Source organism: Trachypithecus francoisi, unplaced genomic scaffold (genome assembly GCF_009764315.1).
Source record: "Trachypithecus francoisi isolate TF-2019V2 unplaced genomic scaffold, Tfra_2.0 Lachesis_group6, whole genome shotgun sequence".
Classification (NCBI taxonomy): Eukaryota; Metazoa; Chordata; class Mammalia; order Primates; family Cercopithecidae; genus Trachypithecus; species Trachypithecus francoisi.
In genome coordinates this window covers 106,421,223-106,445,493 of record NW_022681471.1, presented here as the reverse complement: position 1 = coordinate 106,445,493, position 24,271 = coordinate 106,421,223, and the positions used below count along the sequence as shown (strand labels likewise).

The 24,271-nt window shown below is 37.9% G+C and overlaps 1 protein-coding gene across 1 annotated transcript in view; it reads right to left on the bottom strand.

Annotated features, from left to right (window-relative positions):
• DMD (dystrophin) overlaps positions 1–24,271 on the bottom strand; it is a 2,224,438-nt gene that overhangs the window by 352,001 nt on the left and 1,848,166 nt on the right. Inside the window, 3 exon segments of the mRNA XM_033201414.1 lie at positions 7,125–7,393; positions 7,976–8,095; positions 23,207–23,375. Coding sequence (XP_033057305.1) covers positions 7,125–7,393; positions 7,976–8,095; positions 23,207–23,375 — 558 coding nt within the window.

The window sequence follows — 24,271 nt, the reverse complement described above, 5'->3', positions numbered from 1 at the left end:
AAACTGCCTACTCAAGCTTCAGTAATGGCAGGTGCCCCTCCCCACACTAAGCTTGAGCATTCCAGGTTGACTTCAGATTGCTGTGCTGGCAGCGAGAATTTCAAGTCAGTGGATCTTAGCTTGCTGGGCTCCATGGCAGGTGGGATCCTCTGAGCTAGACCACTCGGCTCCCTGGCTTCAGCCCCCTTTCCAGGGGAGTGAATGGTTTTGTCTCGCTGGTGTTCCAGGTGCCGCTGGGGTATGATAAAAAACTCCTGCAGCTAGCTCCGTGTCTGCCCAAACAGCCGCCCAATTTTGTGCTTGAAACCCAGGGCCCTGGTGGTGTAGGCACCTGAGGGGATCTCCTGGTCTGCGTGTGCAAGGGCTGTGGGAAAAGCATAGTGTCTGGGCCAGAATGCTCCATTCCTCACAGCACAGTCCCTCACGGCTTCCCTTGGCTAGGGAAGGGAATTTAGTGACCCCTTGCGCTTCCTGGGTGAGGTGACGCCCCACCCTGCTTCTGCACCCTCCATGGGTTGCACCCACTGTCTAACCAGTCCCAATGAGATGAGCCGGGTACCACAGTTGGAAATGCAGAAATCACCCGCCTTCTGTGTTGATCTCACTGGGAGCTGCAGACTGGAGTTGTTCCTATTCAGCCATCTTGCCAGCCACCTCTTTGGTCAGGATTTTAAAGATGAATAATTCCTATTTTAGTTTCTAAGCTGTATTAAACCCTAGATATTCTATTGAAAAGCTACTGAAAGTAAATCAATATATATGAATTCATATAATCCATAATTTTACAATAGCATAAAATCCTTAATACAGTACTGGTTTAGAAACCCACTAACATCTCTAATCACAAGTACACAAATATTCTATTAAAATATAAAGTGTGGAGTGACAATCGCTATAATATGGCTTTTGACAGACATATTTTCAGATATTAAAGGCCAAATCATACGCTTTTAAACATTGCAATTGCATGCTTTGTAAACTAGATAAAACCCTGGTTACCCCATGTAACACGAATTATTAGCTTCATATTTCACCCAGATTTATGAAGGATTAAATGTTTTTTCTTCTCCATCAAAGGCTTACTTAATACACATGACATTTTTTACAACAACAATGAAAGCCTCCACACAGCAATTCATTGGTAGTTCTTTAACAATGCACAAAATATTAATAAATTTTCCTCTTCCTACTATAGGCAGTATACCTTATTCATTATGAAGATATCACTAGTTTATTCAGAGTTGGGAGAGCTTACATGTTTTGAATGATTTTTAGGGTTGCCCTGTTCATGTTGATTCTATCCATTCATTCCCAAATTCTACAGGAAAAGATAAGTTTTCCTTATATAACTCATATATAAGAAATCAAGTAAGGTTGACTCGACTCATATAAATGGGAAGCGTAACAAAATTAATACAATAAGAAGAAAACTTTAGAACCAAGGTTAAGAAGAGAAAAGCAATAAGGGAAGATAGTTGCATGAATATGGTTGCAAGTGTCTTGCTTGGCAAAGTGAAGATGAAATTCTAATACGTTATATCACATTTCACATTATCTATTCAGAGGAAATATACTTGGCTTCCTCAATGTCAAATTCTAAGATTGCATTTCTTTGACAAATTTCTCAAAAAAAAAAAAAAAAACAAAAAAAAAAAATACACCCCAAAGTCACAGGGACTGAGGATGGTAAGCCTAAAAAGGTGGATTTGCCAGTTTTCTTCGTAAAACTTTAGATGTGAATGCTGAAGATAAATAAGGATGGCATTGTCACTTCAACATAACTTCTGGCCCGCTACACACATCATTAAATCAATCTCAATTTGAATGCCAAAAAGGTTTAATCAAAACATTTCATTGTAGGAACTTTAAAGAAAAAGCTCATAGAATCCCTGCCGTGACTTTTCACAGTAAGAAATGTAAGTTAAAAGTCTGACAAAAATGCAAAATGCATAACTACATAGCTGTGACAGATTTGCATATTCCAAGATGGCAGCCTGGGAGAGTTATCTACAGTGTATGAAAAACTGTGTTCAGAGTTAACAGGTAAACTAAAGACACTGAAATATTCCTGGCTCAAGAATGACATACCACTTTTGGTATAGAGAAACTATGGTTTATAGGCTGGGTACAGTGGCTCATGCCTGTAAGTCAGCACTTTGGGAGGCCAAGGTGAGCGGATCACCTGAGGTCAGGAGTTCGAGACCAGCCTGGCCAACGTGGTGAAACCCCATCTCTACTAAAAAATACAAAAAAAAAAAAAAAAAAATAGTGGGCATGGTGGTGGGTGCCTGCAGTCCCAGCTATTTGGGAGGCTGAGGCGGAGAACTGCTTGAACCAGGAGGCGGAGGCTGCAGTGAGCTGAGATAGTGCCACTGCACTTCAGCCTGGGTGACAGAGCGAGATTGTCTCAAAAAAGAAAAATTAAAAAAAGAGAAACCATGGTTTATTAGAACAAAAGCAAAACATTAAAAAACAGCAATCTGGCCGGGAGTGATGGCTCATGCCTGTAATCCCAGCACTTTGGGAGGCCAAGGTGGGTGGATCATGAGATCAAGAGATCGAGAACATCCTGGCCAACATGGTGAAACCCTGTCTCTACTAAAAATACAAAAATCAGCTGGGCATGGTGGTGCGTGCCTGTAGTCCCAGCTACTTAGGAGGCTGAGGCAGGAGAATCCCTTGAACCCAGGAGGCGGAGGTTGCAGTGAGCCGAGATCTCACCACTGCACTCCAGCCTGGTGACAGAGCGAGACTCTCTCTCTCAAAAAAAAAAAAAAGAAAACAACAATCCACAAACTTTCTCACATTGGGATTGTCCTGAAGAACAAAAATCTTGTATCCAGACTATAGGTTTAAAAGTTATTCTACTTTATTAAAGCCTTTATATATTCCACTTACAGATCTATGTGGATCACCTAGTGATTCAAAGAGTTATTCCTATTCTCCATTACAGGAAAGTAGAATATTTGTCTAGTCAAATAAGCACTGGTGCTATTTTCAGTAAAGTGAAAAGTCATGATCTTGCCCTTAAAATATTTGATAAGCAGTATAAATCATGAATTTTAAAAGTAAAGAAGCATTTAAAACTTAAATTTTATTCTACTGGTTTTTCCTATGGAAGCTATATTTGGAAGGCTGAGATTCTCTTAGTGAGCAATATAGTCAATATTAATGTTGTGTTTCCATCTATTAATTTACCATGTTCACCACCTGAAGATGATCAGCTAGCAATAACGCCATTTCCATAAAGGCCAGGGACTTAGTCATTGTTGTTTAACCCATTCTTTAAATCCAAAAGCCCCATTTGCTGATACAATTATAGAACGCGAAATCTCACAGAAACACATATTACTTAGTCACTTGAATAACAAGTTATTTAACACATCAGATCAGAACGGAGGGGGGTACTATGATACAGAGTCTCTAGGGGTGAGGGAAATGAACTGATATGGATATATAAAATGTTCTTCTGGCTAGCTGCCTGGTTATCAGTTTCAAGTTCCCCACAGCATGAATCCTCTGAGGGCTTAAATTGCTGAGTGGAAAAATGGGAACAGTGGTTTCAAGTACACTTCTACTTTTTTCTGAAATAAATTTTAGTTATTAAAACTCATTCCTTGTAAACTACTACCCCCAAAGCTTCAGTGTTTCAAACCCAGTGTCAATAAGATGCAATGGAGAAAAATGATATATTTCCATTGCAAAATTGAAGAAGAGCTACTGAAGGGAGATAAATATATATGAATTCATGTAATTCATAGTTTGAAACATGCATAAAATACAACACTGATTCAAAAGGCCAATCACATCTATTATTACCAGTACATAAAAATTTAGATAAGTACCATAACTTACGTGTATGTATGTCTGAGAAAGATAGATGTGTTGGATTATAAATATAATCTTTGAAAGGTATGTGTAATATTATATGTTTTGCTATTATTGGGATCCGAATGACAGTTTTACCAATTAGGGTATGGAAAATGAAGTTGTCTTAACCAAGAACAGATAAGACAGGGAAACTAAAAGGAATACTGCGAATAGGGTTGGGTGAAGGCCAGCTGATACTTGAACTGTTATGCTTTTAGTTATTTTTAATTATTTTTTTTTTTTTTTTTTTTTTTTTTTTTTTTTTTTTTTTTTGAGACGGAGTCTTGCTCTGCCACCCAGGCTGGAGTGCAGTGGCCGGCTCTCAGCTCACTGCAAGCTCCGCCTCCCGGGTTCACACCATTCTCCTGTCTCAGCCTCCCGAGTAGCTGGGACTACAGGCGCCCGCCTCGTCGCCCGGCTATTTTTTGTATTTTTTAGTAGAGACGGGGTTTCACCGTATTAGCCAGGATGGTCTCGATCTCCTGACCTCGTGATCCGCCCGTCTCGGCCTCCCAAAGTGCTGGGATTACAGGCTTGAGCCACCGCGCCCGGCTATTTTTAATTATTAAATTATGCTGTACACATTCTCTTCTCCATCCATACTCAGTATCTTACAAATGTACCTGTGTGACAAGTATGGCTAAAAAGGAATCCCTTATGTCTGCTCTAACGGCCTATATATTGAGCGATTTAATTGATATATTAACTAATTTAGTTCCATTGGGACATTTTCCTAACTTATTTCTCATTTTTGGAGAAGACTGTCAAAAAATTAGTCCCTATATTTTTGAATAAAATTAACATATTTAATGCTTTTAAAATACTAGGTAATACACTTCAAAACACTTAGTTTTCCAGAAGACAGCAAAGTTAACCCCTACTTTAAATGTTAGACATGGGGTCATAAAATGCTGGGGTAGAAGGGATTTTAGAAGTATTAAAGTCAAATTTTAATCTTTCTTTTTAAATTTTTTACCTACTATTTTAATGAAGAGCTATGCAATTCAACATTAGACCATAGTCTTCATGAAGGCAATGACCAAGTCTGTTTCTTTTATAATTACCTGTCCAGCACATTATATAATGACTGATAAACAGCTGTTGAGTGAATAAATGAAGGTACTTAATGAGATTCCTCACATGTTGCTGGCCCTAGGCTAGGAGCCCAAAGATGTACAGTATGATCCTTGCTCTTAGCAACCTCACTTTCTCCGGGAGAAAAAAAATGCATACGCATGTTGCTACAATATATGTGAAATTTAAGCGTGACAATTTAGCAAGCTTGGTGATCTATGAGAGCACCAACTGTGAGCAGTTTCTTCTGCTTGGTGGGAATTGGGGGTTGTAGACACCCAGGAAAGACAACAAAGATAGGTAACATTTTGGCTGGTCCTTGAGGGCTGAGTGAAAATTCACCAAGTAGACAACGTAGGGGGATCCAGACAGAGAGAACAGCATTTGCAAAGGCAGATATATATATGTGTGTGTATATATATCGATGTATATATATGTATGTATCTAGGTATGTATGTATATACATATACATACATATATACACACACACATACATACTTTACACGCACACATTCAATACACTCTGCCCATATCACCCCTTTTTCCAAATATGCCATCATATATATATATATCATATGGGCAGAGTGTATTAAATGGTCTGGAGAACGGGAGCTATGGCTGAGAAGGTAAGCCAGGGCTAGGAAGAAAATAGCCACTTAATCTCCTTATTCATTGGATTTCATTTTCTAGGCAAGCATTCTTCTGCAAGGAGTTTGGATTAGAGTTGGAAGAGGCTGGGTAATGCAGGAACATCAGTAAAGAAACCATTCATCCATCCATTAATTCACCAAACATTTAAAATGCAGTATCTAAGATATGCCAGGCACACGGAGGGGTGAATGGGATTTAAAGATGTATACTGTTATCATCTAAGTAAAAGATGCTGGGGATTAAAAAGGACGTTGGTTAAAAGAGGAAAGAAAAGATAAAAGAGCTATTCTGAGGTAACATGAGCCATCATGTGCCGTCAGTGAAAATGCAGAAGGGTTTAAGGATGAACCTAAAGTTTCTAGCCTGGAAAATTTGTTGGATGATGATTCATTAACTGAAATAGGAAACAGGGGGAAAAAAAAAAGTCAGATAGGAGGGGACAGAAGTAGGGACATGGAAAAACGGGAACAAATGAACTTGGTTTCAGAATAGTTGCATTTGTGATCCTGATGCCATATGGATTCAGAGATCAGAAGAGAGATGTGGACTAGAAATGTAGATACATCACCATCCATGCCATCTCAAACACGGAGGGTTTAAACAATCAAAAGAGAATTAGGGTAAGGTTAGAAACTTGGGCACAACAGTATTTGAAGGGTGGGTAGAATCTAGAATTTCTAGAAGGGAAGAATCTAGAAAAATGTAGGAAGAAGAACATGGATGGAACAGTTCCATGAAAGCCAAGGAAGAGGACACTTCTAGAATGAGGATGCTGAGATGCTGGCAAACATGCTGAGTGCATGAGGGAATTTAACTTCTTTTGAATTTTAATCTAGGAGGACTTTTGTGGTGTTGACAATAGATGAGTAGTTGCTGATCTCAAAATGATAGTCCTGAATATGTATTTTTTCCTGTAGAATACATTTGCCATCTTTGTGCCACAAGGGAATTTAACTTTGGTCTTACAGACAGTGGTCTTCCAAATATATAATGATTTTCCCTCACTTCTGCAGTGGGCCAATGAAACCTGAAACTGTATTACAAATGTTGCCTTCCAAGGGAAGGGCCACACATTAACGACCTTATTTCACCATACCATAACTTACCCAAGTCATATAATTTAGTTAGCAAAAGGGCCAACACCTAGACTCCTGGCTCTTGCTTAAGTGTTTTATTTTTCTGTATTCTGATACTAAGTAACACAAGCAACACACACACACACACACACACACACACACATATCAGACTTTAGTACAATCACTTAATAGCAAAGCCAAAATGATTTCTTGCCCTGTAACTTTTTAAATATTTCATTTCATATAACTGAAGACAGACAAATGATTAGATCACTGTCTTCTCTTGGAGAAAATACCATGTGAAAGAAGACTGAATTTGTGAAAGATGGACTGATTTCTATTGCCTAAGTGCTCTAGCTTTAACTTTGTGGGAAGATAACACTGCACTCAAGTTCAGATTAGAAGCTCTTTTGAGTCTCTCAAAGAGCCCCGAAGCAAAGAAGTAGACGGTACCTTGACTTTCTCGAGGTGATCTTGGAGAGAGTCAATGAGGAGATCACCCACTGGCTGCCAGGATTCCTTGATCACCTCAGCTTGGCGCAGCTTGAGGTCCAGCTCATCCGTGGCCTCTTGAAGTTCCTGGAGTCTTTCGAGGGTCTCATCTATTTTTCTCTGCCAGTCAGCGGAGTGCAGGTTCAATTTTTCCCACTCAGTATTGACCTCCTCAGCCTGCTTTCGTAGAAGTCGAGTGACATTCTGGGCTCTCTCCTCAGGAGGCAGCTCTAAATTGGCAATACGACAAGGTTTTAGGCCACATTCATTTTTTTTTTTTTTAAACATTGTCAAAAAGGTCATACTGGAAGAAAGAAAGAGTACAGTTTAACAAGAGGGTAACCTACTGATTAATGGCTTTTTTATACTTTGGCATAAATTTTGATACAGCCCAGAACATCTAAAGTATGTGTTCCTGAGTTTCTACCTTATATCAATCCGAAAACGTTAGGATGCATAGCACAAGCTCTCATTTACTTTAGGCAGGCTCTTAAATGGAAAATTAACTTGTAGTCTTTGCAACAATAGAATTCCTCCTAACAGATAACTCCCTTTGTTTATTATTTTCTAAATGTTCCAATAACTGATTGCTAATCTCTTTTAATGTTTATTTATGAATGTGCAAACAGATTTATGCATGGTAGTTTATGAGTCCTTATTTTTTTTTCAGCATCTATGCTTAATTTGAATTGATTCTATTTAACCAAGAAAATATGAGAGCTATACCAGGCCCTGGCAGCAAGAATGGATGGGCTGCTCTGTCACCACTGATCCTTCTATCAATATGTTATTATAGTTCCACATTCAATTACCTCTGGGCTCCTGGTAGAGTTTTTCTAGTCCTTCCAAAGGCTGCTCTGTCAGAAATATTCGTACAGTCTCAAGAGTACTCATGATTACAGGTTCTTTAGTTTTCAATTCCCTCTTGAAGCCTGTGAAAGGAGATGAAAAGAAGTGCTTATTTGGCTTGTGGCATTCTTCTCAAAATTAATCCTGGGTGCTTAGAACTTGTTTATGAAACTCCCAGGTCAATTTCTATCTCTTTTATTTATACACTGATGGTTATAAAATGATTTTTTAAAAAGGCTACATGGGTCTATCTGTTAATGAGGAAAGCACTTTGTTTGTAAAGCTATTCTGGGGAGATAGGGGGAGCATTCCCAACGGTTAATGCCCTCTCATTGAGATAAGAGTGCTTTGTTTACCTAACCTGACAGCCATACTTGAAATCTACAGGTAAGGTTGCAAGGTATATATTGCAAAGCTCTAGCGTGGCTAATGAGACTTAAACACACCCAAATAATGGATATCCAGTACATAATGGGAAGCCTTAAGGTCATTTACAGGACCTTAGGCTATATTAAAGTATACAATTAATCCAACTGATAATCACCAGTTAATTCTGTCAAAATGTCTGACAAGGTATAAAATAGGTAAGCTAAGTGAAAAGTCCCAACACTTTTGAAAAATAGCCATTACATCATCCATTGTGACCTCTTCGAGAATAGTAGAAATGTTTTGAGCTATTATGGATGTAGGAATTGCAGGCACTAGTTTCTATAAATGAACAGACCTAGAATAATGTTTAATCTGTAATCTTCCTTTATCCAGGGGATCAAGAGAAAAACAAAATGAATAGTTTCTGCCTTCAAAAAGTCTAGAGCAAACACATTCAAAAGCTAGCAGAAGGCAAGAAATAACTAAGATCAGAGCAGAACTGAAGGAGATAGAGTCACAAAAAACCCTCCAAAAAATCAATGAATCCAGGAGTTGGTTTTTTGAAAAGATCAACAAAATTGACAGACCGCTAGCAAGACTAATAAAGAAGAAAGGAGAGAGGAATCAAATAGACGCAATAAAAAATGATAAAGGGGATATCACCACCGACCCCACAGAAATACAAACAACCTCAGAGAATACTATAAATGCCTCTACGCAAATCAACTAGAAAATCTAGAAGAATGGATAATTTCTGGACACTTACACTCTCCCAAGACTGAACCAGGAAGAAGTTGAATCCCTGAATAGACCAATAACAGGCTCTGAAATTGAGGCAACAATTAATAGCCTACCCACCAAAAAAAGTCCAGGACCAGATGGATTCACAGCTGAATTCTACCAGAGGTACAGGGAGGAGCTGGTACCATTCCTTCTGAAACTATTCCAATCAATAGAAAAAGAGGGAATCCTCCCTAACTCATTTTATGAGGCCAACATCATCCTGATACCAAAGCCTGGCAGAGACACAACAAAAAAAGAGAATTTTAGACCAATATCCCTGATGAACATCGATGCAAAAATTCTCAATAAAATACTGGCAAACCGGATTCAGCAGCACATCAAAAAGCTTATCCACCATGATCAAGTGGGCTTCATCCCTGGGATGCAAGGCTGGTTCAACATTCGCAAATCAATAAACGTAATCCAGCATATAAACAGAACCAAAGACAAGAACCACATGATTATCTCAATAGATGCAGAAAAGGCTTTTGACAAAATTCAACAGCCCTTTATGCTAAAAACGCTCACTAAATTCGGTATTGATGGAACGTACCTCAAAATAATAAGAGCTATTTATGACAAACCCACAGCTAATATCATACTGAATGGGCAAAAACTGGAAAAATTCCCTTTGAAAACTGGCACAAGACAGGGATGCCCTCTCTCACCACTCCTATTCAACATAGTGTTGGAAGTTCTGGCTAGGGCAATCAGGCAAGAGAAAGAAATCAAGGGTATCCAGTTAGGAAAAGAAGAAGTCAAATTGTCCCTGTTTGCAGATGACATGATTGTATATTTAGAAAACCCCATCGTCTCAGCCCAAAATCTCCTTAAGCTGATAAGAAACTTCAGCAAAGTCTCAGGATACAAAATTAATGTGCAAAAATCACAAGCATTCTTATACACCAGTAACAGACAAGCAGAGAGCCAAATCAGGAATCAACTTCCATTCACAATTGCTTCAAAGAGAATACAATACCTAGGAATCCAGCTTACAAGGGATGTAAAGGACCTCTTCAAGGAGAACTACAAACCACTGCTCAGTGAAATCAAAGAGGACACAAACAAATGGAAGAACATACCATGCTCATGGATAGGAAGAATCAATATCGTGAAAATGGCCATACTGCCCAAGGTTATTTATAGATTCAATGCCATCCCCATCAAGCTACCAATGACTTTCTTCACAGAATTGGAAAAAAACTGCTTTAAAGTTCATATGGAACCAAAAAAGAGCCCGCATTGCAAGACAATCCTAGGTCAAAAGGACAAAGCTGGAGGCGTCACGCTACCTGACTTCAAAGTATACTACAAGGCTACAGTAACCAAAACAGCATGGTACTGGTACCACAACAGAGAATAGACCAATGGAACAGAACAGAGTCCTCAGAAATAATACCACACATCTACAGCCATCTGATCTTTGACAAACCTGAGAGAAACAAGAAATGGGGAAAGGATTCCCTATTTAATAAATGGTGCTGGGAAAATTGGCTAGCCATAAGTAGAAAGCTGAAACTGGATCCTTTCCTTACCCCTTATACGAAAATTAATTCAAGATGGATTAGAGACTTAAATGTTAGACCTAATACCATAAAAACCCTAGAAGAAATCTAGGTAGTACCATTCAGGACATAGGCATGGGCAAGGACTTCATGTCTAAAACACCAAAAGCAACGGCAGCAAAAGCCAAAATTGACAAATGGGATCTAATTAAACTAAAGAGCTTTTGCACAGCAAAAGAAACTACCATCAGAGTGAACAGGCAACCTACAGAATGGGAGAAAATTTTTGCAACCTACTCATCTGACAAAGGGCTAATATCCAGAATCTACAAAGAACTCAAACAAATATACAAGAAAAAAACAAACAACCCCATCAAAAAGTGGGGAAAGGATATGAACAGACATTTCTCAAAAGAAGACATCCATACAGCCAACAGACACATGAAAAAATGCTCATCATCACTGGCCATCAGAGAAATGCAAATCAAAACCACAATGAGATACCATCTCACACCAGTTAGAATGGCAATCATTAAGAAGTCAGGAAACAATAGATGTTGGAGAGGATGTGGAGAAATAGGAACACTTTTACACTGTTGGTGGGATTGTAAACTAGTTCAACCATTATGGAAAACAGTATGGCGATTCCTCAAGGATCTAGAACTAGATGTACCATATGACCCAGCCATCCCACTACTGGGTATATACCCAAAGGATTAAAATTACTCTACTACAAAGACACATGCACACGTATGTTTATTGCGGCACTATTCACAATAGCAAAGACTTGGAATCAACCCAAATGTCCATCTGTGACAGACTGGATTAAGAAAATGTGGCACATATACCCCATGGAATACTATGCAGCCATAAAAAGGATGAGTTTGTGTCCTTTGTAGGGACATGGATGCAGCTGGAAACCATCATTCTTAGCAAACTATCACAAGAAGAGAAAACCAAACACCGCATGTTCTCACTCATAGGTGGGAACTGAACAATGAGATCACTTGGACTCGGGAAGGGGAACATCACACACTGGGGCCTATCAGGGGGAGAGGGGAGGAGGGAGGGATTGCATTGGGGAGTTATACATGATATAAACGTTATGCACATGTACCCTAGAACTTAAAGTATAATAAAAAAAAAAAAGAAAAAAAAAGTTTCTAGATCCAAAGAAGGGAGAAAATTAACAGTAGAAGCAGAGTGAAAACAGTAAGTTCATACATAATTGAGTGCTAAAAGGATCGCGAGGCATACCGTGAGCCTAGAATAACCTAACAGATACTCTGACACCATTGAAGAGAGTTATTGACCCAGGTTCTTTGATCTCAGAAGTGAGGGTATTAATAAAATTATTAAGTGCATGCTACATACATGCTAATATATCTGTTTAACAATAACAGTAATAATATTTGCCCTGATCTAGGGCTTAATTTCTATAACTTTTTTCAACTCTATCTTACTTTTAGCAATGTTGCCTGCTGAATTTAAGCCCTGTTTTTTCACTGGAGAAAAACAAATTAGCAGTATTCTTCCTCGAAATTCAGATACACCATTATGTTACAGAAGTGTTCCACAGCTGTATTGTATGACACATTTTTTAATAAAATCTTAGTGGTGTTCACCATTCAAAAGAATCCTGAGTCTGATACTTTGCAAAATGATTCATCATCCACAGTTATTTACAACTCAACAGAGAAAGGGAAGGCGTTTGAACCAAAATACTGGAGCTCTGTAAGTAGAATATTAGGATTCAGCCTATAGATAGGGAAGAAATTTCTGAATAATAGGATATTTCTGTACCCTAAAATCATGCTGGATACATGAGTTATTTACTTTGCTTGCATATAAAGCTGATTCTCCTAATATTTCACTTGAAATCTGTGTGTGTGTGTGTGTGTGTGTGTATACAGTTGCTGTACTCTTGTGTGTTTTTTTCATACAATAAGTTTCCCAGATTCAAGTAAATTATCATTATGCCTAGTTCTCTGTTTGGACCTGGCTGGAGGCAATTAATACTGACATTACTATTATAAAAATAATAATGGCTCCCTCTATTGAACTATCATGTGTCAGTGGTTGTACTTGAAACTGGAAATACAAAGTTGAATGCAAAACAGCCCTTTCTATATAGGAACTTTTAACATATAATGGAAGAGTCAAACATGTAAATAATTTCAATACAATGTAGACAGTGCTATAGACTTGCACAATATGGGGAAGAAAATCAGGAAAAGCTTCCAGGAGAAGCTAGTAATCATATAGAATTCAAAGGCATGAGCATGATTTATTCAAGGAAGAGTATGCTAGAGGACATTCCAAGAAGAGGAAAATGCAAGTGCAGAGACATAGGACATAGAACAGTATGGTATATATTGATATCTCAAGCAGGCCAGTGTTTCTAGAGCATAAAGAACAAGCAGAGGGCATGTCCAAAGATGAAAAAGACACTATCATTATCTGGAAATATATTAGATTTTTAAACCAGAATTTGAAGCTCTGCCTCTCTATGATCATATATGGTCTGCTAAGAGGCTTAGTGTTGCCTTGAAGGTAATCAGGAATCTTTGAACGGTTTTAACCAAGGGAGTGGCACAGGAATATGTGTGTTTCAAATAGATCTTCCTGATATAAATACAGAGTATGTATTTGAGAAGAACAGAAATGGAATCAGAGAGATAATGAGGCGATTGTAAGAATTCAGTGCAAGATTATGAGGATCTGACTCAGGGCAATGGTACCAGGAAAAATGACAGGGATAGAATAAGGGAATGTCTAAAAATCTGAAGTGTGAAAATTTGGTGACTGAATAGATACTGGAGAGAAGAGAGAAAAAGAAACAAGAATGACTCTCAGTGTCTAGATTGAATAGATGAGCAAATGCTGGGTGGAATTCAACTAAGTATGAGGAAATAAACTTCCCTGGATGTCTCAGTTCACCTACAGAATGCTCTAGCCTCCTGAGAAACTTCCCACACCGTGGAGATTAGATCTGTAGCGATTTGTCTAGTTCATTTCTCTGATCCAAGAGGGTCAAATGGTTATAGCTCAGGGTAGGTTCCTAAGCTAAACTCTGTGTTGTCAGAAAGACTGGAGTGGGTATCTCTCTAGGTATTTACATTTCAAAAATATGAAACCCAGACCTTGGAGACATTTCTAGATTGTAAAACATGAGACACATAGGACTAGCTGGTTTCTGGAGAAGCTGGAGTTAGAACTCAGGCGCATTATGTTTCCACAGAGAATCTTTCAGAAGGAGAGAGGGATAGCAGCCTCTTCCTTTATAAGCAGAGGGAAAAGATTTTTCCTAGTCTCCCACTTAGGGAGTACCCAGCCACTCAAGTAGGAAAATATTTCATCAGCGTTCATCATGTTGCCCTGTGGGTAAGTCTTTGGGCAAAGGAAGGGTGCAGCAACAATATTTACTGTAAGGTAATTAAATGAAATCTCCCTCTGATTCAGAACACTTCATGCTCATTCAGGATAAAATTATTGAAGAGCAATATTAAAAACACAACTTGTGTGTGTGGGCGGGAGATGTTCTGTGCATGGGGGACAGAGTAAAGGACTGTGATATGCTCAGCTTGGAAAGTAATATCCTTCCACAAGGAAATAATAAAATCTGAGGTTTGTGGAGAAAAAAAAATATTTAGGAGTTATTTTCTCATTCAGCTAATACACATTGAGTGCCTACATATCAAATTTTAATGGGCAAAGAGAGGAACGGGATCTCTTGAGAGCCCGAAAAGGAACAAATAGGTGGAGAGATTAGGGGAAATGAGGAGTGTAGAAATTTCAAGGAGAGAGTGAGAATTTTGAGAGGAAGAGGGTGACCAAGTGTGCCCAATGAAACATAGAAGTAAAGTAAGATCAGTATTGCAGAGTGTTCACTAGATGTGGTGAGAGCAATTTCAGTGGAGGGCAGAAGCCTCAGAAGTAGGTGTAGCTGAGGAGCGAGTGGAAGAAGGAGTAGGTATTTCAAGTGAAAATTAACTGTTCAGTTTTCTTTTTCTGACAAGGAAAAGAGGAAGACAGGACAGGAGGACAGAGAAGATAACAAGATAAAGGGATAAGAAGTTCTTTTTAGCATAGGAATGATTTGAACCTAGAGTGAAAGATGGAAGAAGCTAGCAGTTGGGTAACCAACCATCTTGGTTTGCCCAGCACTGAGTTTTTCAGGATGAGAGACTTTCGATGTTAAAACCAGGATAGTCTCAGGAAAATTGGACAGTCTCAGGAAAACCAGGAAAGTTGGTCACCCTAGCAGAGAAAGCTGTATGTTACGACCTTTGACAGAAGGTGGAGATAATGTTGGAACAAGGTCTGTAAAATAAGGAAATGGATCTTAAAGGTCTTATCAAACTTTAAAAGTCCAAGGCACTATTTGATGATATAATTCCATTGTTAAAACTGGACAGTAAATAATTCAAAGCTAAGGACCATCCATTGTGAGAGACCACTTGTTTGCCCATTGAATTGTTGCCAAGGGCTTAGATCCACCACAGCTGCACAGTTCATTTCTTACATATGAGTCATTGAGGATTAAAATGGGGCTAAAGAAAAGACAAAGAAAGTTCTGTTATTACAAAGACATAAGCACCATTATTTTCACATTGTTGCCTGAAACTAAGAAAAGAAAGTGCATGGAAGAGAGGGTTAAGTGATTGTATCTTTAGAATTTCAAAAGATTCAGATTAAATACAAAAGGATAAAACTCCCACAAAAGAGAGAAATAGTTGGTTCAAGGAGGTCAGAGGATAAAGAAAATGGTAATAATTCTTATTATGTGGGAAAAACTATAAATAATAATATGTAATTTTAAATATGGTATATGTAAGATCCTCCTTAATTTAGTCACTTAACAAACTTCAAGCAACTACTATGTATCAGACACTGTTCTAGGCAATGAACATCTGTGGTCTTTGTAGCATGGAGCTGAAAACAAATGGCTTTATATAGTAAAAAAGCAATGTAGAATTTGCATTAAAATAATGGAAAATCAATTGTTCAGTATCTAATAACTCACCATAAACTGCATGTTGTAATATAATTTATTGCATTTTAAAAGAAAGAAAAGTGAAGACTTAAAAAAAAAAGAAAGACAAACAAGAATATTTAATGTCAAGAGCCTTGATTTTGATAAGTGTCTTGTCTCCCCAAAAGGCCTGTTTGAATGCGGTTTGAGAAAATATATACTCATATATACTGATTTTGTCATATAAATTTTGGTTAATGTCTTAAACCAGAGAAGTCAGTTCCTTTATGTGATGACGAGAAAAGGTATCAGATATAGAGATTCTCTCCCACGTACATACAGAATATGTATTTACAATATTCAGATGTTAGCATTCAAATGTTAACATAATTACTTCCTGAATCCCTTGAACAGATAAAATTATCTTTGTTAAAACACATCCTCTTCCCCATACCTTCTTTTCACCTTTTCAAGGCAGCCAGACCCAAAGGTCCAAAATAGTGATATGGGAGAATTAGAAGCAATACTAAAGACTTAGAGCATCTCTATGAAAATAAAATCATATTCTGTCATTCTATTTAGAAAATGATAGGAATACTACATGGATTTTTTCCTTTAGCTTCTTAAGGTTCACAAAATAAACTTAAATGAAGTATGCTACTACACTATTATAGCAATGATAAATCTCACGGTAAATCCATTTATTATGGAGGTTGAAATATCTGGTAGATTGCACTTAAAACAACATAAGTACTGGCCAACTGGGTGACTGATTGTTGGCTCACTACTTTGTTCATTCAAAAAATATTTACTTTGAACCTATTATGTGCAAAGTTAGGGAAGATGTAGAGACTTAATCTTTGTCATTAAGGAGTCAATAGTTTGGTTGAGTAGGTATATTTGTGGTATATACTTTTATATTATGAATGTTTCATCCATGCAAATTGAGATACACATAAGTTAGGGTTTACCTAAGGCCATCAGTTAATTACACACTTTGAATCTAAATCTTGCAATTCTAAAGTGAAGCTGAAAGTGAGTGATAACAAAAACTAAAATCTCCCCAACTTACAATAATTTGGAACCCACATAAGTGGAAAAATCCTAATGGCCATGGAAGAAATCAGAAACTTAAAAAATTCCTGAAAGTAATAGAGAAGAACCAAGTTACCGATTTTTTTTTTTATTATTATTTTATTTTTTTGAGACAGAGTCTCTCTCTGTCCCCAGTCTGGAGTGCAGTGGCATGATCTCGGCTCACTGCAACCTCTGCCTCCTGGGTTCAAGCCATTCTCTTGCCTCAGCCTCCTGAGTAGCTAGGACTACAGGCATGCACCACCAAGCCCCGCTATTTTTTTTGTATTTTCAGTAGAGACGGGGTTTCACTGTGTTGGGCAAGCTGGTCTCAAACTCCTGACCTCAGGTGATCCACTTGCCTCGGCCTCCCAAAGTGCTGGGATTACAAGTGTGAGCCACCACACCCAGCCATTGATTATTTTTTTCTGCCCCTCTTGCTTCCTGCTTATATTATAAAAATATCTAATAATGCCATAAATAGAAGTAGCTCAGAACCATGTGTGGAGGGGATGAAAGGTGAAATATTAATCTGCTTCATGAGAGGAACAAGATGAGAACTCTAGGCACAGGTAATGACATGACAGGGAGAAAAGCTATCTTGCTTTCTCCTAGGGACAGTGGATTTAGGATCATATTACTATGGATGTGAGTAAAAGCCCATGCTTTTCAAAACACAGATGTCTTTCAATCATGTACAGCTTGCCTGGTACTGAATTTTACCTATATTCATATTGAAATGGTAATTTGTGTTTTTCAGAATAAATCTGATGGAATGACTAGAAATACTACCCATATTTGTAAGCAGAATTTTCCAGAATCATCCTGGGAGGCAGGCTGAAGTGGTGAAAAGAGCACTGTTCTGAGTGGTAGGAGCCTTGGGCTTCAAGCCTGGGCTGGGCCAGAACCTGGCTGCAGTGATCCAGAAAAGGTGATAAACTCTTCCTGCTCTTATGTGTCCTCATTTGTAAAATGTGGGCATTTGCTAAAATCTTAACTAAGTTCTAACATCCAGTTCTCGTATACTATAATCAATTTGTTAAGATCATTAATTGACCACAGGCCTGTTCTATGGTGGCAGTTTGAAAGTCTCTGCTAAGCATCATTATTATTGATGCTTAAAAACCATAGCCATAGCTTGGCATATAGTAAACGCTCAATAAACATTGTTGACTCAAATACAGAACACCCAGTTAGAACAACAGAGTGTGTAATATGTAGGCCAAGTTGATTTAGATGCAAAACAGGCTTGCAGGTGAAAGCCTGGACTCACGAATCATAAGAGAAAAAATTAATGCTGTAAATGGGAAAAATGGACAGATCTTATTCTAGGTCTACTCATGTTCTAGATCCAAAGCTGAGTGTCACTGCTGAGTCACTGCGCGGAATTTCCTCAAGAAGTGGTTCTATTAGCATTGCCTTCTTCAACCTAGTGATTTCTTAAAGGAGATTTTCATGTCCAAACACTCAGAAGTTCCATGGTTTGAACTGCTGCTTGGGGCTTTTCCTGTAGTCTGCAAGATAGGTAGGAGATGAGAGGACACCAGACAGACTGAAATGTAGGATGATCCAACAGTTCTGTTCATTCAACAAATGCATACTGAGCAGGCATAGAACAAGATGTTACCACAGTCATATCTGTAACTTGATCTGTATTTAATAGTTTTGCCATCTTATATCATCATTCTTGTTCCTGTATTATTTCTACCTTATTTTTATGTCTCCTGTATTGTTTCTATGTCTGACAAGAAAGTTGCTGAATATATTCTGTCACCAAAAGGACCTTCTTTATTTTAAGAGCCACTATATTTATTGAGTCTCAAACACATAAAAAATATTTTATCAAATGCTCACTTCGGGACAAGCAATGCTCAATTAACTTAATAGTGAGGTCTTGGAAAAGGGCAAGGAATCCAGAAATGTACATGGCAGGGTGGCAAGAATATTGTCCCCAAGAATCTAAAGCAAATTCATAGGGGTTCATGGAAGAAAAGAATTTGAAGAAAGAGGCAATGGAGCAAACAACAGAAAGAGAGGTTTCCCTTAATATTCATTTGAGACAGCTAGTATTACAGAAGTTATGAACATGGATATCTGGGCTACAAAGAAAAGGCCATAATCATCTTTTCTTATTGAGATAAGAACACTTAATATGAACTTTACCCTGTTAACACTGTTTTTTTTGTTTTGTTTTGTTTTGTTTTTGAGACGGAGTCTCGCTCTGTTGCCCAGGCTGGAGTGCAGTGGCGCCATCTTGGCTCACTGCAAGCTCCGCCTCCCGCGTTCACGCCATTCTCCTGCCTCAGCTTCCCGAGTAGCTGGGACTACAGGTGCCTGCCACCACGCCTGGCTAATTTTTTGTATTTTTAGTAGAGATGGGGTTTCACCGTGTTAGCCAGGATGGTCTCGATCTCCTGACCTTGGCTAACACATTCTTAAGTGCACAAATCGGTATTGTTAACTATAGGCACAGTGTTATACAGCAGCTCTCTAGAACTTTTTCATCTTGCATAACTCAAACTTTATATCCACTGAGCAACAACTCCCCCTTACAATGTCTGGCAACCATTTTTCTACTCTGTGCTTCTATGAGTTCGACTACATAATCATCTAAATAAGATGAAAAAAAGCCCTGCCTTATTTTCACTCCACTTGTGAATAAAAGTGAAGGTAGGGATTGAAGTATCAGATACATCCAGCCATTGTTTCAGATAGTCAACAACATGAACAATATTAATTTATAAATGAGATTGAATAAATTGATGTAAAATTGAAAAGTAAATGAACATATTTCAGGCCTGAAATTTTTTTTAAAATCTAATTATATTCAATGAAAAACCATGTTTGAGTGTTTAAGGGGAAAGTGTGTTTAACAAACTCTGTGTTGAGATTTATTTTTCTGGAAATCTTTGAAAACAAAAATTGTATTCTCTGAGACAAAGGGCATGGGCTAGAATAGTCCAGCCTACTTGCAGGTCTGTGATACTATGGAGGAATAGTTTAGTGCACACACAGCATCTTGAACAGCTGTTTGACTCTCATTCTAAGGCTGGGCTGCTTCCAACAATCACTGGGGAAGTTACTTCCTACTGACAATAATGTGGTTAAGTTCTGAGCTGACCTTGAAAGATCACTGGTGAAAACTCAATCTGTTCCCATGGCCATTTAGGGAATTAGGTCTTAGGTCATTGAGCCTAAACTTTAAGATTTGGAAATTACTTCTGAAATGATAGTAAAAATGAATGGATTATTCGGAAACCCTGTGACAAATTAATTTGTATATGTTCTCAAGATACTGAGCCAAAATTTGAGGTTGTCAAGTATAAGTGGTAAATAATTTCTGAATCATACCCTTTGTGTCTGTCTATCAACATAATCCAAAAATGGAACCCTAGTTCGTTCTAAGCATATACCCTCAAACATGATCATTCCCAAGTCTTTCTCAGATGGCAACATCATTATTTTATTTGTTCAAGCCATTGACCTCAGAATTATCCTTGACTCTTTGCTTCCTCTCAAACTCCACATTCTATCTATCTTAAGTTCTATCAATTATACCCTCCAAATATATCTTGGATCAAATAATTATTCACCATATCTATCATTTCCACTCTAGTCCAAGTAATCATTTCCTTCCGAGATGACTTCACCACCCTCCTTTTTCTGTGTCTTCAGTATGGCTCTTTTTATAGTTAATTCTCCATAGCAGCAGGAGTCAACTTCTAAACACATAAATCAGATCACATCATCTCTGCTGAGAGCATTCCAGTGATGTCTCCTTACACACAGAATAAAATCCACCTCCATTCATTATCTGGCCTTTCCCTCTTTCTAGAACCTATCACTGTCTACTGATCTTATTTCCCTTGAGATACACAGCCCATCTTGCTATTTCTGCAATACTCTAACCTGTTCTTACCATTGGGTTTTTGAATTTGGTGCTTCTTCTGCCTAGAATCCTCTTCATTCAAGGTCTCTGAATGGTTCACTCACTCACACAGGTTTTGTTTGTTTGTTGTTTGTTTGTTTTCAGACAGGGTCTTACTCTGTCACCCAGGCTGGAGCGCGGTGGCATAATCTTGGTTCACTTCAACCTCCGCCTCCTGGGTTCAAGTGATTCTGGTACCTCAGCCTCCTGGGTAGCTGGGACTACAGGCACACATCACCATGCCCAGCTAATTTTTGGTAGAGACATGGTTTCACTATGTTGGCCAGGCTGGTTTCGAACTCTTGATGTCTAGGGATCTGCCCGTTTCAGCCTCCCAAAGTGCTGGGATTACAGGCATCAGCCACAGTACCCAGCCTCACACAAGTCTTTACCCCAAAATAACCTCCTCACATAGGTCAATACTCCTCAATCTTTCTCTATTCATGCTTTGCTTATTTTCTCTTCATAGCACTTACTACCCGACATACTTTCATGTATTAATTTATTGGTTTACTATGTATTTCTGTCACTAAAATCTAAACATCCATGAGGTAGAGACTCATTTTGTTCACTAACATATGCTTAACATAGAGTAGGCTCTTTATAAATAAATTTCTTGAAAGAATCAATAAATTCTAGGAATCTGAGTTATGGCATAATTTTTCCTAAAATAATTTTTTTGGGGGGCAAAAGGAAGAGCACAGAAAAAGATCAAGGGATCATTTGTAATTAAATGAATAATGTGTATGAAAGTGCTTTGTAAGGCAAAATACTATACAAATACTATTTTAAAGAGTATTTGTCAGGACATCAAAATATTTTGACAAAGTGAGACAGAAGACTTTGGTAGAGAAGTCAGTTTGTAAATTATTCACATCTCATCTTGTTACAGTCATTAAAGAAAAGCAGCAATTCCTAGATGACTCAGTTCTTCAGTTTTGATGATAAAGCTAGTTTTCAGAAGACTTAGACTTAGTTTTCAGAAGACTCAAATGCCTAGAAATGCAGTTCTAAAAATAATTTTTAAGTCGTTTCTATTCAGCATCCCTAAATATGACTGCATAGGATATCAAACTTATACAAAAATGATGAAGAATAGATCAAAAAGATGCCTATTTCCTCCAACGTGGCTAAAAAGACATCTTAGAGTAGATATAACTAACTGTCGAGTGGTTTAGAAACTGTAAGAGGCCAGGTCATTGAATGTTAGAATGAATCACTCTGGCCAGACGCAGTGGGTCACACCTGTAATCCCAGCACTTTGGGAGGCTGAGGCGGGTGGATCATGAGGTCAGGAGATCGAGACCATCCTGGCTAACATGATGAACCCTGTCTCTACTAAAAATACAAAAAATGTAGCCGGGCGTGGTGGCAGGCACCTGTAGTCCCAGCTACTCAGGAGGCTGAGGCAGGAGAATTACTTGAATCCAGGAGGCGGAGGTTGCAGTGAGCCGAGATTGCGTCACTGCACTCCAGCCTGGGCAACAGAGCGAGACAACATCTTAAAAAAAATATATAAAAAATAAAAAAAAGTGAATCACTCTATCCCAGCTTTTGGTTGTTTTTCAGAGGTGATAGGGAACAACGCATTTTTCCTAACACAGAGTTGACTTAAATCTTAACATTCACAAATGGCACCCTAAGATATTTTATCTTTCTGTAAAAAGAAAACACAGATAACTCATCACGCTAACATACATACTAAAATGTATCCCATGTAAGCAGGCCAGCATTGATAACAGAATTAGCCTAAATAAATGTATAATCTACAACATGATTCAGGATAATTTTATTGAATTTCTAAGCCTCTTTCTCACTTTGTGGTGACTTCTGAGGAAATCGAACATGCATAATATATGACCTGACAAATGAACAAGTAAACTACTTTATTCAAGCCTTTTCATTTGTCAACAGCATCCAAGCAATAATGGCTTTCTGTCCACTCTTTTAATAATGTATGTATTGATTACTTCCATCTAAATCTTAACCAGAAAATCTCGGGAAGCTTTGAAGGTGTCCTTAATGGTCTCTAGGGAAGGGATTATAGAGATTTTTTAAATTGAAAGATGAAAACCTAGTGACAACAATTTCATTAGTAAAAATGCAAACAAAAAATCATTACCTACACTGTTGTTATAATCAAGATCTAATCTCCATTTGAATTTGGGGTAGGAGGAAGGGAGTTGAATAAGCTGATGTTTTATTGCAGTTCTCCTTAGAAATTCCCCACTATGATTTGCTCCTTAAAACTCTCTCTAGGTTAATCACAGAAGTAGACAAGTAATAAATATCACTTTAGTGACTGCTCAAGTAAAACAAAGGAAGTCAGTTTTTAAAATATATCTGGACCAGAATAATACACACTAATTGAAAACGAGTCAGTCTAGTGAGGCAGTAATGAGGAACTGTAAAAGCCAGGACATGTATTCAAAAGATATAAAAATTGGTCAGTTTATATTTGCTAAGGCACATTTGAGCTTTAATTATTTATAACACTTCACCGCATCTGGAGCATTATTTTATTAATTAGTCTCGAGAGCTATTCAGTTGCAGTTGTTACGCTGCCCAGCTGGTTTGGGGGGCACAGATCTACTCCCATGGGTGTGAAAATTGCTTTGAGGAGTGAGACTATAGTCTCCAAATATGTCTGTGGAGTATCTTGGCATTTTACTTGCAGAAGAACCATATATCTCTCCATGAGAGCAATTGATATTGACTGTATATTTTCTCTACAAGAAAAAAGTACAAGACATGTAATATTTTGCTACAAAATATTATCACCAATCTGAAATGGTATACAAAGAAAAATACAAATTACTTGTTTTGTAAAAATCCTGATTTATGGAAAATGAAAGTGAAAATGAACAATATTTGATTCTAGTTTCAACTATTGACATTTTAGTGGGATTTGTATCCCCTAAAAAGCATCAGCAAAGGATATTAATAATTTAGGATAGTAAGCAGATGATTTTTTTAAAAAGTGGCACTCTAAATACATGAGGAATAAGTATACAATTAGAGTGACCCATCTTGATACCAAGAATTCTATATAACAACATTAAATCAAGAAACCCATAAAGAGCAACATAATTTACAATTCTGGACACATGGCAAAGTAAAACAAAAGTCCACAAACAAAAGATCTGTCAACTATTAGATCTTGATGGAATTTTGTACTGATTATGTTTTCTTTCTCTTTTTCTAATTGAGCTTAGGAGATCTGATAGAGAGATCCAGTTTCAAGGATTTTCCATTGTTCTTTTGCCCACAGGCATCAAGAGCATCACTAACTAGATAGTCCATATATGAAAGGGCTACCACATACATGAGACAAAACTTTGAGTCAAATAGGCCACTAAATTGTTCTCTCATCAGCACTCAGGAGTGGTGATGTTGTTTGAAGAAGGAGAGTGTTTTGTGTCAATAATTTTTCTTAAAGATACCAAGAGAAGCTTGAAAAAGCATTGGGCCAAACTACAAGTAGAAACTGTGCCTCGTATGTTTACTGCAGCACTATTTACAATAGCAAAGACTTGGAACCAACCCAAATGCCCATCAATGATATATGGATAAAGAAAATGTGGCACATATACACCATGGAATACGATGAAGCCATAAAAAAGGA